This window comes from Narcine bancroftii, chromosome 4 (genome assembly GCF_036971445.1).
Source record: "Narcine bancroftii isolate sNarBan1 chromosome 4, sNarBan1.hap1, whole genome shotgun sequence".
In the NCBI taxonomy this organism is placed as follows: domain Eukaryota; kingdom Metazoa; phylum Chordata; class Chondrichthyes; order Torpediniformes; family Narcinidae; genus Narcine; species Narcine bancroftii.
In genome coordinates this window covers 13,321,054-13,338,105 of record NC_091472.1, presented here as the reverse complement: position 1 = coordinate 13,338,105, position 17,052 = coordinate 13,321,054, and the positions used below count along the sequence as shown (strand labels likewise).

Below are 17,052 nucleotides of genomic sequence, written 5' to 3'. Positions count from 1 at the left end.
GGTCAGCCCAAACTCATTCAAACAAGCGAAAAGCTTGCGCAGGTCTGACAAATGGTCCTGATGACTGCAGCTAATGATAGGCGCATCATCTAGGTATATGAAGGTAAAGTCGCGATCAGTCCCACTCTGTCCATTAAACATTGGAAAGTCTGCTTGGCTTTCTTGAGCCCAAAAGGCATCCACCTGAATTCAAAAAACCCAGAAGGTGTATAATAGCTGTTTTTGGAATGTCATCCAGGTGGACCGAGATCTGATGATACTCCTGGACCAGGTCCACCTTGGAAAAGATGTGAGGTCCCTGCAGGTTGGACGTGAAGTCCTGTAACAATATAATCATATAACAATTACAGCACAGAAGCAGGCCATTTTGGCCCTTCTAGTCTGCACTGAACTAAGTCTTCTCCTCTAGTCCCACCTACCTGCATGCTGCCCATAACCCTCCATTCTCCTCCCATCCATATACCTATCCAATTTTTCCTTAAATGACAAAATTGACCCTGCCCCCACTACTTCTCCCAGAAGCTCATTCCACACAGCCACCACCCTCTGAGTGAAGAGGTTCCTCCTCAGGTTACTTCTAAACTTTTGCCCCTAAATTCATGACCTCTCGTTTTAATCTCTCCTACTCTCAATGGAAAAAGCCTATCCACATCAACACTATCTATCCCCCTCATAATATTAAATATCTTTATCAAATCCCCTCTCAACCTTCTATGCTCCAAAAAAATAAACACCTAATCTGCTCAATCTTTCTTTAAAATCTAGATGCTGAAACCCAGGTAACATTTTCTCTGCACTTTCTCTACCTTGTTGATATCCTTCCTATAATTTGTTGTCGAGTTGATGTATACATGGGGAAGTTGATGTACATGCTGTGGAGTCCAGCGCAAGACTAACACCTCCAGGCTTGGATGCTGGGCTTACATACATCACTGCTTCTGTCACATGGACAGGAAGTGACATCACCAGTGACACCATCAGCCAAGATTTTGGATGCAGGTCAATTTCCTGCGTTTTCCACAGGACATCCGCCATTTTGGGACCCAGTTCACTTGCTGGTATGTGGGTCGCCACAGAACTTCCAAAATTAGAAGATAAAGAATGGGTTGAATTAGATGTCCCTTTCACAAGAGAAGAAATTGAGAGAGCTTTGGACACTTTACAAGCTAACAAATTTCCAGGGGAGGATGGATTTATTGATGCCTCTTATGATGGATTTATTGGGCCGGGCGGTGGAGACCCAGACCCTCCCGGAATCTTTCTCGACTGCTATAATTACATATTACTGAAGAAAAGTAATTAAAAACCTCATTGTATAGACCTATATCACTTCTGAACGATGATTATAAAATATTGGCAAAGGCACTAACTCGTAGACTGGGACAATATTTACCAAAATTAATACATACAGACCAGGTGGGATTTGTTAAAGGAAGACACTCTTCATAGAGTCTGGGTAGACTATATAACATCATACATACGCCAAAATCAAAGATGAATCCAAGTTTAACAGTCTCCCTGGACGCAGAAAAAGCATTCAACCGTTGAGAGTGCTTTTTATTTAATAAATAAAAAATTTGGTCTAGGTAGAACATTTATAAATTGGGTAAAAACGCAATCAAAAACTACAAGCCAAAATTATAACTAATAATCAGATGTCAGCAGTTTTCCCTTGAGTAGATTGAGTAGATGGGGTGTCCTCTGTCCCCAGCACCTTTTATCCTTGCAATTGAACTGCTGGCGGAGGTTATAAGAAGAGATCCGGATATTAAGGGCTTCAAAGTTGGAAGGAAGAACATAAAATTAGTTTATTTGCTGATTATGTGCTCTTATATGTGTCTGACCCAGCTGAATCTTTGATAAAATTACAAACAATATTAGAAAAATATGGAAGAGTATCAGGTTATAAAATAAATATGGACAAGAGTGAGATAATGCCACTGATGAATTTTGATTATGAAAGATATCAAAAAGGTAGATTTAACTGGAAGATAGATGGAATCAAATATTTAGGAATGACATAATAATTTACAGAACTTAAGTAAATGTAATTACACTCCTCTGTTAGAAAGATTTACAGAAGTGGAAAGATTTGCCAATTTCTTTAGTGGGAAGAGTAAATTGTATTAAAATGAAGGTTATTCCAAGATTACTGAATATTTTTCAATCGTTGCCTATTGCACAACCTAAAAAATTATTTAAATAATTATATAAGGCAATTCCTATGGAATAACAAAGTGCCGAGAATTTCATTGGAATTGGGAGGATTTAGACTTCTGGATTTTAATAAGCATTATTTATCAACACAAGCAAGATTTTTATCATGTTTCTTTGAAGGAGACAGTCCCCCACCCCCCCCTCTTGGATCTGGATGGGATTGAATTCAATAAAAGAGGGGACAGCGAAGGACTTTATTTACAAGTGAAATGTTAAGGTAATAAAAAAGACCCTATGATTAGAATGTGGCAATAAATAAATGAGTGTATTCGGGGAAAAAAAAGCAGGTATATCACTAAGAACACCATTATGTAAAAATATGTTGCTGCCTATAAATCTGGGTAACAAAATATTGAATTCATGGTCTGACAAAGGAATAAGATATATTGATGACTGTTATGGGGAAGGATCTCTTATGTCTTTTGAACAATTAGACAATAGAAGCTGGAGTAGGTCCTTCGGCCCGTCGAGCCAGCACCGCCATTTTACAGATCATGGCTGATCACTACCATCAGTACCCCTTTCCAGCCTTATCCCCATAACCCTTAACTCCTTTGCCCACTAGAGTCTTATCTAACTCTCTTTTGAACAATTAAGAAATAAATATGGAATAGCTAATGGGACTTTTTTTCTCTCCAGCTAAGATCATTCCTAAGAGAAAGATGGGAGCCAAGGGGCCCCACCTGAAATTAGTGAAATGGATCGAACTATTTGTCTGGGGAATACACCTAAATTTATAACCAAGATGTACTATGCTCTCCAGATTGAGAGAGAGAGATGCAAGTTGGATCGAGGTGTTGCAATAATGGAAAGACATTGGTCTGATTGATGTTCGGATAGCATGGCATCAATTATAAATGCAAGATACAGAGTAGTGCAATATAATTTCCTACTCCAATTATATCTCACACCACAGAAGTCGCTTAAATCAAAATCTGAAATATCAGAAATGTGTTTTAGGTGTGGGATTGAAACAGGAACGTTTTTACATGCTACATGATTCTGTGTGAAGGCGAGACCTTTTTGGCAGGATATTACTGAAATATTAACAAAGCTAACGGGGGTGGCCTTCACGGGTGACCCAGAGCTTTATCATTTGGGAAGTGTTACTGAAATAAATTAACTAAATTCCAAATTTCATTTGTTTAAAATAGCGTTATTGCCTTATTGCGATTACTTGGACTGCTGAGAGGAATAGTTCCATACCTATGGAAAAAGATTTATATAGCTTAACATTTATCAAGATATAACAGCCATATGTGGAACATATAGGAGCCCAATTATAACTATAATAATAAAAGGACAATAATAGATGGTCTGTAGTATAAATGCAAGCGACTTCCCTGTATAATTTTTTTTTAATGGTCAACGTAAATGTGAGCCCTGATGGTGCGTGTGGATCTACATTGTGAAATGTTAAACGGGAGGGGAGAGAGGTTGTTTTTCATTTTGTTTTGTTTTTTGTAAGTTTTATATATTGGAGAGTTTACCTTCCACATTTATGGAAAAAAACAAAAATAAAATATTCAAATATAAACTTGCTCTTTGGTATGTATTTGCTTGTATACAATTGATTCATTACATAACCATCATTTAATATGCAACTCAATAAAAGTATATTTTAAAAAGAAACATTGCAATGGAGCACAATAGTGCAGTGCATTATTAATTCAAAATTGTGCCTACCTCCAGACATCACTGCCTTTGGAAAACAAAGAAGATTTGATAACCTCTGGCGCCATCCAAGCATAAGTACCCGCTGCACTCATTTTAGTTGTCTTATGCCACTCCCTAGCCAAGCCAAAATCCGTAATCTTCAGTGTTTTGTTAGCGATATCATCGTTCTCAATCTTCTCGAATAGCAAGACTAGGGTGATAGGGATGTGGGAAAGAGACAGGAAAAGCATTTTAAGCACATGCTTCGAAATGATAACCTCGTCGATCACAAAACAAATCAAAAGCAAACAATGAGCTGCTGACGTGGGTGAGGCAGGTCTACATGGGTAGAAATGTTTGGTCAACATTTCAGGTCCAGAGTAAAACACACAAGTCTTGATGAAGGGCTCAAGCCCAAAACGCTGATTGTGTATCTTTATCTTTGTTACAGGAAGTACACGGTTTGAAATGATGAGTTTCTCCAGCACTGTTTTTTTTACATTTCAGGTCAAGTCCTTTCATGGAGACTAAAGTAAAAATGGGGTGATATTTCATGAAGGGGGAAAGGCCAAACAGTGAACAGTTGATAGGCAAGATGTATCTGATTTCATAGAACCTAAAATAGCTCATTAATCTGGAATGACAATTTAAATGGAAAATGTGCCATTGATAGTACCACAATACTTCTGCAAAGCCAAGACACTGAATCGAAATCATTTTCCACAAACTTATGCAACAGGCCACTTCAATATTAATTGGGCTCACTGCATTTTAAGAATTCTGACAAATCTTTTATAAGTGGTCCAGCTCTTTGAACCAAAATAAATTTTGTTCCACAATTGTTCCAGGCTCCTGAGACACTGGTAATTTTCTCAGACAGTGAAACCGTTCTGATAAAACTTAACAGAATAATTAACCCCGGTTCTCTCTCCATAGATGCTGTCTGATCTGGTGAGTATGGGCAGTTTTGTTTTTAATTCGAGTATTTCCAGCTTTTTTTTTTGTTTTCCATCGCCTACTTTTCCCCACAGCCTTTTCAAGCTATGCACAAGAATCTCTGTTGAAACCAGAAAATAAATATTAAATGAGTACTTTTATGGACCTGACCTGAAAGTGATTCTCAAATATTATAATGAGAATGTGGTTCAAACTTGGGAATTAAACAAAAAAAATCCGCAGATGCTGGGGTCGAGTGGAATGCACCAGAGTGCTTTGGAAACTCAGTAGGTCATTAATGAGTTCATTGTCCTGAAGACTCCCACAAAATGCTTTTATGAACATCCAATTCATTACTCAATATATTGGAGGCCTTTAGATTTGTTCTTTTTTTAAAACACACGTGCAGAAAAAAAGATATGTAACCATGTATCATCTTTACAAGAATGATTCCTGGGATGAAGGGATTAACACATGAGAAACATTTGACAGTTCTTAGACTGTACTCCTTGGAGTTCAGAAGATTTGGGGGGGGAAGGAAACTTCACAGAGCATTATGAATGTTGAAGGGCCTTGCCAGAACCGACACGGCAAAGATGTTTTCCAGGATAGGGGAAAATCAAGAACAAGAGAACACAACTTCAGCATTGAAGGGCACCCATTTAGAACAAACGCAGAGGAATTTCTTTTGCCAGAGTGGTGAACCCCTGACATTTGCTGCCATGGACAGTTGTGGAGTCATTGGGTGTATTTAAGGCAGAGATAGATAGTAAGGTATCAAAGGTTACAGGGAGCAAGCAGGTGAGTGGGAACATGGATCAGCTCATGATGGAATGGCGGAGCACTCAATGGGCCAAATGGCCTTCTTCTGCTTCAAATTTTCATCGTCTAACAGTTAAAGGCTTTTTATTGAAATGCTGCCACCATTATGTCTATTTTAAGTAGGAAAAGCAGATACCACCATAGAGCTACCTATATCCCAGTATCAGTGACCTAGTGAATTTCTACACTATTTTTGTCTATAAAAAGAATACTTAAATACCACATAATCCCACGACAGTATATACCAGAATTTTAAGTCCCAGTTGTACTTTTGGTTTGCGCTGCAATGGATGCCAACATTAAAAAAAAGCCACCTCCAATTAATAAGGTCAACAGAAGATTACAAGACTACACAAACATGTAATAGACACACAGCAAGAGCAATGTTCTTAACATGGAATGTGGATCTCACTTGGCACAATGCAACAGAACACCAAGCAGTGAACAACATTCACATTTATATACATTTGCAGCTAACCACATGAAGACTTCCTTAAATCCATAGTAAATAGATCAACTAAACTCTATCCTACCTGCCCCACACCCTCCTCAGCATCTCCATTCCAGTCCCACACACTCACAAAGCTGCCAAAAGGCCAAGCCACTTACAGAATTATCATCCTAAGTACTCAAGGTGAAGTGCACCATCTTGGACAACAGGGGTATTCTGTCAACAGTACATCCAAAGAATGTCATACTTTCATCAATCTTCCCAGAACAATTCTTATTTAGCTTTCATTCACCAATGTTGAAACTGCAAATGAGGTCAGTATTGTAACAGTCATCTTGATAGTCAACATCATTTAGGGGAAATTTGCATTCCTTCCCAGTCTTTTGTTGAATCTCAAAATATTTTATTAGTACAGTAAAACCCCAATATCCAGAATTCAAACAATCGGCAGCCTCAAGCATCGGGAAAATAATTTTAAAAATTAATATAAATAGGTAAAAACACGAGTTTAAAATTGTAAATTGTAAATGTTCTCTGTGGTAACACATAAACCTTTGGTGAAAATGTTAAAAGTTCAATTATTGCCACGTAATAGTACATTTAGAATGTAACATGCATGAAATTCTTTGACCTTTGTCTACCGTAGGTAGGGCAGAGAGAGTCGCCGCTTTGTCCAGCGCCTCTCACAGACACCCCCCGCACCTGGAACAAATATTCAGCCAGCGGAGCACCTTGGTCATGCTTTGTTCGTAGCAACTGTTTGAATAAAATTGTGTAAAACAGCAATGGCGTCGCCCAGGATGAAGAGCTGGTTGATGCTGTTCACAATTGGGGTGATTCTCTGAAAGCATCTCCTTATCCATGCTCAATAAGAGTCACTCGGTCAGAAACTTAATCTGTTAACTTGGGGAGGAGGTAGTTAATGACCTATAATGTTATTGTTCTTCTTTTGGGTGGCTCCATGGTTGGGGAGGAACCTGCAGATGCAGCTATGGTTAAATGTTTTCAAAGAATGTGACTGAAAATGAAGTAAAATGCATTACAGCTTATTACATATTCATTCAAGTAAAGTTTGTTTGGTGTAAGTACAGTATACTATTTTTGTCTTTTAAACTGTTTATTCTTAATGTAGGCATATTAATTAGGAATTATAAGAATAAGTCTCAAGCAACCAGAAAATAGACTTATCTGGCATCTACCAATCCCTACAGTGCTGGATACCAGGGGTTTTACTGTAGTTTGAGAGAGAACAAGCACAAGATCACATACAATCCAGTGATCATCGGGGGATCAGAGGTGGAGATGAGGAAAAAATTTAAATTCTGGGAGTCACCATCTCAGGGACCTTTCTCGAAAATATACTAACGTCACCGTGAGAAAAGCATGTCGGCACTTCTACTTCCTCAAGCGTTTGTGGAGGTTTGGTATGTCATTGGAAACTTGGCAAACTTCTATGGATGTGAGGTGGAAAGTGCGCTGACCATCGACATCATGGCCTGGTATGAGGGCATCATTATCTCTGAGCAAAAAGCCCTAAAAAAAACAATGTACACAACCCTGTACATCACAGGAAAAAAACTCTCCCCATTATCGACAAAATCCACATGGAAAGCAGAAGTAATCATACAGGACCCACACCATGCAGGACATGCTCTGTTCTCGCTGTTGCGTCTGGAAAAGTGGTAGAGGTGCCACAGGACTCTTGATTAAGAGTCCAGGAACAGTTGCTACCCCTCCATCATCTGACTCCTAAACAACAAACTCATGGACTCATTTAAGGACTTCAACTTTGTGCACTACATCTTCATTTTAATCATTCCATTATGATAATAGGCTTGTGCATTAAAAAGTGGAATTGTGAGGGGCACTGGATAAAGTGGCTTACGGTCGCCAAAAGTTAAAGAACTTTGTGCGTGTTACATTCAAATGTATTACACGACAATAATGGAATTTTTACTTTTAATTGGCTATGGTAGCAATGATTTGTCTTCCATCTCTATTTCCAAGATGAAAAATCATTATGGAACTTAGAGTTAAATCTCGCCATAGACTAACGACTTGGGGAAAAAAAAAGTTGTAACTTTCCATTACAATCCTCCCCTTCCTCATTTAGTGGATCTTTGATACGAGCCTCAACAATAATCATTTAGTTGCCCCTTCCCCTCCAAACATCAACTGATACAGAGCTTCCTTTTTCTTGCCAACTCTCAGGTGCCCAGGTTAAACCGCAAATGTTTCTACTTTCAAAGTAAAGTGGAAAAAAAAATGATATTGCATGAATGGTACGGCAATCTTTTAAAGCAAGGATGATTTAGAATTAAAATGACGAGTTTTCAAATCCAAGCTTCAGCACACTAATTCATGGCAAGACACAATGAATGGGCTTCTCACAATAAGTTTAAAATGGAGGTCTCCTCAATGAGGCAATTGTAAAGGAAAAACATTTTTCCAACAAAGCACCTTCCAATACCTGGCCAACATTCCTCTCATTGTGCTAATATATTTTGCACTCATTCATCAGTCTGTATGAAGTGCAAATTGGTTGCCTTATGTCTGTAAAGTTACTCAAACGTCCAACCATTTATCAGAAGTGAATGGGAATTGGATGTCCAGGGGCTAAATGAGCCACCTTTATAATCTGAGTACACTGCATTCTACATTAATCAATACCATCAAATTAAATACTTTTTCCAAAGATGAGGGGGGGGGGTTAGCATATGGTAATAGATCGAGTTGCCTGGGACTGTACTTGCTGGAATTTAGAAGAATGAGAGGGGATCTTAGAGAAACATAGACAATTATGAAAGACATTGATAAGTTAGAGGTAGGTAGGGGAGACTGGAACGAAGGGGGAGACTGGAACGAAGGGGGAGACTGGAACGAAGGGGGAGACTGGAACGAAGGGGGAGACTGGAACGAAGGGGGAGACTGGAACGAAGGGGGAGACTGGAACGAAGGGGGAGACTGGAACGAAGGGGGAGACTGGAACGAAGGGGGAGACTGGAACGAAGGGGGAGACTGGAACGAAGGGGGAGACTGGAACGAAGGGGGAGACTGGAACGAAGGGGAGACTGGAACGAAGGGGAGACTGGAACGAAGGGGAGACTGGAACGAAGGGGAGACTGGAACGAAGGGGAGACTGGAACGAAGGGGAGACTGGAACGAAGGGGAGACTGGAACGAAGGGGAGACTGGAACGAAGGGGAGACTGGAACGAAGGGGAGACTGGAACGAAGGGGAGACTGGAACGAAGAGGAGACTGGAACGAAGGGGAGACTGGAACAAAGGGGAGACTAGAACGAAGGGGAGACTAGAACTAAGGGGAGACTAGAACTAAGGGGAGACTAGAACTAGGGGAACATAGTCTCAGGATTCAGGGTAATAGATTTAGAACAACGATGAGGAGAAACTGCTCATCACAGCTGGTGGAATTTGTTGTCCATTGAAGCAGTGGAGGCTACCTCAGTAAATATATTTAAGACAAGGTTGGATAGATTTATACATTAAGGGAATTAAGGGATATAGGGAAAGATAGGTAGGTGGAGATGTGCCCATCATCAGGTCAGCCATGATCTCAATGAGTGGCGGAGCAGGCTCGACAGGCCAAATGGCCTACTCCCACTCCTATTTCTTATGTTTAATTTGATATTTAATGCACATTGCTTTGTTTATCTACATTTCAATATATGCACTCCAGAAAGTCATTTGTTGCAAAAAAATTTTGCCTTTGAAACAACTTTCATGTTGTTAAAATGCAAAGATTTTTCTGATTGTCTAGGAATCTGCAGTACTATCTTCTGTTGAATGGGGGCAGCAATGTCACATTTTATTCTTAGATGAACAGCAAACAGTACAAGGGAGCAGGAATGAATGGGAATGTTTTGCTTTCAGCAGAAGGAATTTGTTTTACATTATTAGCAGCTGATGAGTTATTTCAATAAGATCTTCTTGGCTAGAACTATTAAAAGCAGAGATGAACCGAGAATCAAAATAGCACAGAAGAAGACCGTCCTACCTTGAGTTCACACCATTGTAATTCATTCAGTTGCTTCATTAAATTTGTGGTAACTAACCCATAATGCAATCATATGCCTAACATATATTCCAGAATTCTGCATCAGGTTCTCAGCTGTACTTGTCTGAATCTACGCTTCCCATCTTGCCTCAGGCTCCGGGAGTTCTTTTTCCAAGTAGAAATATTACGCACCCCAAGTTACAACGACATAGTCTTTGACTGTGCAGACCCACCCAGTGCTTCCATATGATGAATGGCCCGTCACAAACTACTGTAACTTGGACCCCAATTAAGAATGAAAAATCTGCAGAAAGCATTTCACATGTGCAGCTTGTCTTCCAAATTGACGACTTGCACCCCAAGCTGCTAAGCTCACTTTCCACGAAAACACAAAAAAGTCTGCACTTAGATTAAATAGTCATCAAGACGCGGAAGGTTGGGTGGTCTAGTGTGTTTTAGATTATGGCCTTTCACCTCTCAACTCCGGGTTTAATTTCACTCCAGATCAATGGAATGCAAGCTCGAATTACATTCATGAAACCTCCCCATGAGCATTCAAAAACGTGGGCATAATGTGATCCCTTGTGGAATTTTGATTGAAGTCAATTTTTAAAATAGTAAGATATATCCTTGTCTCTTTCTGCTCTTCTACTGTGCCTTCTGTGAATTTTCACTGTACTGTTTTATCTGGGTTTCAGTTTAAATTGGAACTTTGTTTATTAGGATCTTATCAGTTAAGTATCCTCCTTGACACACATGAAAGTTGCTAACATAACTTGTAACTCAAATCCCCTGGCAATTGTTAAATCCTTTAGATTAGAGCAATGTTAGACGCATTGGGAGAACAGAGAAAATATTTAGCAAGTTAGAGACTTTAACATGCTTTCTGCTTCCAAGTTGATGAAATCTATCAAATTCATCTGGATTGTGTAGAAAGACAAAGCAGGAGGAAGACATTTCTCATCGTGAACTGGGTTTCTGAAAGGGCCTTATCCATTTTTCCTACTCACAAAAGCTGATGGACTGGAGAACATTCCTGGCAGAGTGCTCAGGGGATGTGTGGCTGAGCTGGCCGTTGTTCTCACCGACATCTTTAAAATCTTCCTGAGAAGCGCCGAGGTCCCAGTGTGGGCTTGAAAGCAACCACCATTGTCCCATTGAAGAAGTCGCCCGCGTCCTGCCTCAATGACTACTGCCCAATCGCACTTGCGTCCATCGTCATGAAATGCTTTTGAGAGACTTATCATCAAGATCCTGCTGTCCCCGTCAATGGACCCCCTGCAGTTCACATAGAGATCCAACCGCTCGATGTCATCACCACTGCCCTCCATCTAGCCCTCACCCACCTGAAAAATAAGGACTCGTATGTTCAAATGCTGTTTATTGACTTCAGTTCGGCATTCAACACAATCATACCTCAGTACCTGATAAGGAAGTTGAGCTCGCTGGGCCTAAACATCTCCCTCTGCAATTGGATTCTTGACTTCCTGACAGGGAGACCTCAAGCAGTCCGGATTGTTAAAAACACATCCAAGACCATCAGTGAGCACGGGCTGCATGCTTAGCCCACTACTGTTCACTCTGCTGACCCGCGACTATGGAGCTAAACACAGCTTGAACCACATCAAGTTCGCTGTTGACACGACCACGGTGGGCCTTTTTACTAAGAATAAGGAGTCAGTGTACAGAGATGAGGTGCAGTCGCTAACAGACTGGGGCAGAGCCAACAACCTGTATCTGAACAAAAAAGAGATGGTTGTTGACTTCAGGAGGACCCAGGGGGACCACACTCCACTGACTATTGACAGCTCAACTGCTGAGGTCGTCAAGAGTATCAAGTTCCTTGGAGTGCACTTGGTGGAGAATCTCACCTGGTCCCTTGACATTTACAAAAAAGCCCAGCAGTGCCTCTACTTCCTGTGAAGGCTGAGGAAAGTTCATTTCCCACCCTCCATCCTCACTACATTCTACAGAGGATGTGTTGAGAGCATCCTGTGACACAACATCACCGCCTGGTTTGGAAGCTGTACCTTCTCAGACCACAAGATCCTACAGAGGATAGTGAAGGCAGCGGAAAAGATCATTGGGGCTCTCTTCCTACCATGAAGGACGTCTACAACACTCGAAGCAGGCGAAAGGCAATAAACACACCCCTCATGTAAACTGTTCTCCTTTCTGCCATCTGGTAGGAGGTACCGTAGCACGCGGGCCCTTGCGTCCAGATTGGGCAACAGTTTTTCCCCCCCAAGCCATCAGACTCTTGAATTCCAAGAACATTTGTAGATAGAGTACCATGGACTTTAACTGTATATGTTTTAATATTGTAATGTGTTTAATTTCTATTCTAACTTAAATTTATGTAAATATGCCCCGTGGTCCTGGAGAAACGCCATCTCATCTTTACTGTACGAGCAGGGTATGAACAATAAATAAAGGTGACTTTACTTGACTTGTCAATTTTTCCCCTCCAATCACATATTCACATTTCTATTTGAAATACATTGTTGCCTCTACATCAATCACCATTTCAGATAGGGCGTGTTCAGATGGTCTTTTTATTTAAATCCTCAATTTTGTCCTTGGCTCAGTCAGAGCTGTACAGCAACAGAAACAGGCCCTTCGGCCCAACTCATCCATGCCAACTGAGTTGTCCATTCGAGCTCTTCCTGCTTGCCTGCACGCCCCATAATCAATCACTCTAAAACTTTCCAAGCATTTAATCAAATGTCTTCTTCAAAGTCATAGGAATTGAATGTACAATCAATGGCCAATTCTAATCCAGATTTCTCAATCCAAATTTTTCTGTTCATTTTGTACTCATCTCGGCACCCTTGGGAAAGCATTGACGGTGGGGGACTGGCAGATTCTCAGAAATGATGTACATAAAAGACACTTTTATTTCACTTAAAAATATATAAGCATGTTACACAATAGTCAATTTTTTTCCAGTGAATCCTGTGGGTTTAAAAGAAATGGGACATAGAAACTGAAGAATTTTAGCTCACAAGTTTCAGTGGACATCAGCTATTCTCACCCTTTTTTTGCTGTGGCCCTCTTCGGACTCTGCTCAGTTTATGGGTCCCCTTTCCTGGGACGCAGTCAAAGCTTTGGCTTCTTCCATAATTCTCTCCCACCAACTACAAACAAAAATATTTATATCATGTGGGATGAAAAGAAAACAAGTGCTGTGGCCACTGGGGTGGGGTAGGGCTCCTGTTGAGAATGGCTGGTTTACATGGAGGAACACTGCTCCCCAGTACTGGTTCCAAGCCCACCCACATTGCCTACTCCACACTGATGTTGACTCTCCTTAGGGTCCACAGACCTAACCTCAGCTTCAGCCTCACTTCAGGCTCCTGGCTCCGGGAATGTACCCTGCTAGCACACCAGACAAATGAATAAGTCAGGTGCCAAACCATCATGGAATATGACTGTCAGAGTTTCACAGTATTTATAAATGAAGGGACAACAGGACATCAAAGGGTACAGTTTAGTCTATGCCTGGTCTCAAATGAACATGCCATAAGCATAACAAAAAAATCTCTATTATTTCTTTTGAGGGAACAAAAGCTTCTGAAATTGGACCTCAACTTTATTTCACTTTTAAGGCAAGCATGAAACAACACATTTGTAAAACTTACTACGCTTTGCTGTCCAATTAAGAATACGTTGGAACTACCCAATTCTCAAATGACAGCAGCTGCTCTTCATGACTCCCAGTGCCAGTATAACAAAAATCACTTTCACTCATTAAATGTCAATGGCACGTTATACCAATTATTTTCAGGAATAGTCATTATCTTCACAAGATTACGGAAGCAGAAGTAGGCCCACCGAGTCTGGTCTGCCATTCTAATCATGAGCTGATCCATCCATCCTCTCAGCCCCATTCCCCGAATTTCTCTCTGTAACCTTTGATGCCCCGATTAATCAAATACCTGTCAATTTCTGCCTTAAATATACCAATGACCCCACTTCCACAGCAGCCTGTGGCAATAAATTTCACAGACTCGATCCTCTAACTCATCTGTTTTAAATTGATGCCCTTTTATCCTGAAGTTATGCCCTCTTATTCTAGTCTCGCCTATCATGGGAAACATCCTAGCCACATCTGCTCTGTCCAGGCCTTTCAGCATTTGAAATGCCTGAGGTCCCCTACATCCTTTTGTACTCCAACAAGTACAGCTGACAATCATTGCTCAGATACTAACCTTTTCATTCCTGGTATCATTCTACTAAATCTTCTCTGAACACTCTCCAATGCCAGCAGATCTTTTCTCAAATACGGTGCCCAAAATCGTACTCAGTATTCCAAGGGAGATCTCACCAGTGCCCTATAGAGTTTCAAAATTACATCCCTGCTCTTGTATGCTATTCTTCTAGAAATGAATGTCAACATTGCTTTTGCCTTCTTCACCACCAACTTAATCTGGAGGTCAACCATTAGGGTATCCTGCACAAGGACTCCCCAAGTCCCTTTGCTCCTTGGAAAATTTATTTTTCTCCCCATCTTGTAGGCAAATTTAGTGATCAATTTACCCATAATAGTCGCACAGGGAGGAATTGAGATGAATAGCCAATTGAAGAATTCCTAGCGGTAATGGTTGACTGAACAGTGTTGAAACTTTTGCCTCTTTTCCTCACACAAACCATTAGAACCATGACCTGAACACAAGCAAATGGGACTAACTTGGTTGGCATGGACAAGTTGGACTAAGGGCCCTCTTTCCGTGCTGTAGAACTCTCTCAAGAAAATTTCATTCATGACTTAACCTTGGAAATGCAGGCTCTCTTGATAATGCCACATTTCCTAATTATCTGCAGTGGAAGGATGTACGTTTTAAAAAGATACTAAGGCAGAAAGAAGCTTCTTTATTGTCCAACAGAATTTATTCTGAGCTGCCACAGGAGGAGACGATCAGAGAAGAGGAAATGATTCAACCATGTTCCCAATGCCTCCAAGAAGAAATGTAATATTCCGACTGCTGGGAACTGCAGACTCACGCCAACTCAAAGTTGAGAAGCCACATTCAGAGCGGTAATAAATGGAGCACATGCAGAGGACCTATATAAACTGCAGAAGCAGTTCACTGACATACTATCCACCAGTCCACCCCACTTGACTCTTGCCCAAACAGAATCAGAAGTCACCTCAAAACCTACAAAACCATAGAGGAAGTACAATCCTTGAACTGGAGACAACATCATTTTACTAAAATCATCTTCATTGTCCTACACAGCAACAAACTGGTCTGACTTAAGCAGGTCGTAAATCAACACTAATTCCTTTGGCAGTGCAACCAAACCAATACAACATATCCGAAATGTCAACTTGTTTTTCCTACAAATTTTCTCCAATTTTTAAAAAAGATTACACAGTGGCTTTGAAAGAAGCTTTATCCCCACTTCTAACTCATGCTGTAGAGACTAATTAGGCAGCTCCCACCACAAAACAAGATCAGACTTGTCCTGCCCACCTCCTGCAGTCAGTCTGCTATCATTCATTGTCTGGAGTACTCAAAATAGGATAAGCGCCTATTCCATCAGGATCTGTGTCATTAAAAAGGAAGACGCAGAAAATTATCCAGAGGGGAAGAAATGGGCATCAAGCAAACAATAAATGCCGATTAAACAATTAAATCATAAAACTCTTCATGACTTACTGCTTGTAATATAATATAATGTAATATAATTAAACTTGTCCGTGAACTACTCTTTGCAGACAATGCCGCTTTAGTTGCCCATTCAGAGCCAGCTCTTCAGCGCTTGACATCCTGTTTTGCGGAAACTGCCAAAATGTTTGGCCTGGAAGTCAGCCTGAAGAAAACTGAGGTCCTCCATCAGCCAGCTCCCCACCATGACTACCAGCACCCCCACATCTCCATCGGGCACACAAAACTCAAAACGGTCAACCAGTTTACCTATCTCGGCTGCACCATTTCATCGGATGCAAGGATCGACAACAAGATAGACAACAGACTCGCCAAGGCAAATAGCACCTTTGGAAGACTACACAAAAGAGTCTGGAAAAACAACCAACTGAAAAACTTCACAAAGATTAGCATATACAGAGCCGTTGTCATATCCACACTCCTGTTTGGCTCCGAATCATGGGTCCTCTACCGGCATCACCTACGGCTCCTAGAACGCTTCCACCAGCGTTGTCTCCGCTCCATCCTCAACATTCATTGGAGCGACTTCATCTCCCACATCGAAGTACTCGAGATGGCAGAGGCCGACAGCATCGAACCCACGCTGCTGAAGATCAAACTGCGCTGGGTAGGTCACGTCTCCAGAATGGAGGACCATCGCCTCCCCAAGATCGCGTTCTATGGCGAGCTCTCCACTGGCCACCGAGACAGAGGTGCACCAAAGAAGAGGTACAAGGACTGCCTAAAGAAAGCTCTTGGTGCCTGCCACATTGACCATCGCCAGTGGGCTGATCTCGCCTCAAACCGTGCATCTTGGCGCCTCACAGTTCGGCGGGCAGCAACCTCCTTTGAAGACCGCAGAGCCCACCTCACTGTCAAAAGACAAAGGAGGAAAAACCCAACACCCAACCCACCAATTTTGCAACCGTTGCAACTGTGTCTGCCTGTCCCGCGTTGGACTTGTCAGCCACAAACGGGCCTGCAGCTGACGTGGACATTACCCCTCCATAAATCTTCGTCCACGAAGCCAAGCCAAAGAAAAAGACCCCATACAACCTTTGACAAAATCAAGACACATATAATGTAACTTTCAACATGTGGCAGTAGTGTGACTGGTATAGGCAGAAACAAGTCTGCAGACACTGAAATTGTAGTGAATACACAAAAGTGCTAAAGAAACTCAGCACAGGAGGACTCAAATGTTATTCGTCTTTGTCTCCAACAGAATTTCTACTCCAGCACTTTTTTTTGAGGGGAACAGCCCCATTTGCCATGGTGCCAGAATCCAGAGGAATGCTGTGAAGT

General features: G+C 41.2%; 1 protein-coding gene across 5 annotated transcripts in view; it reads right to left on the bottom strand.

Moving 5' to 3' along the window:
• Positions 1–17,052, bottom strand: part of LOC138760338 (mitogen-activated protein kinase kinase kinase 21-like) — a 126,881-nt gene that overhangs the window by 50,992 nt on the left and 58,837 nt on the right. For all 5 annotated transcript variants that reach the window (XR_011355546.1, XM_069930787.1, XM_069930791.1 and 2 more), the window contains exon 2: positions 3,904–4,084. Coding sequence is in view for 4 of the 5 variants with exons in the window: in XM_069930787.1 (XP_069786888.1) it covers positions 3,904–4,084 (181 nt within the window). In the remaining variant the exon portion in view is untranslated. The remainder of the gene's footprint in view (positions 1–3,903; positions 4,085–17,052) is intronic.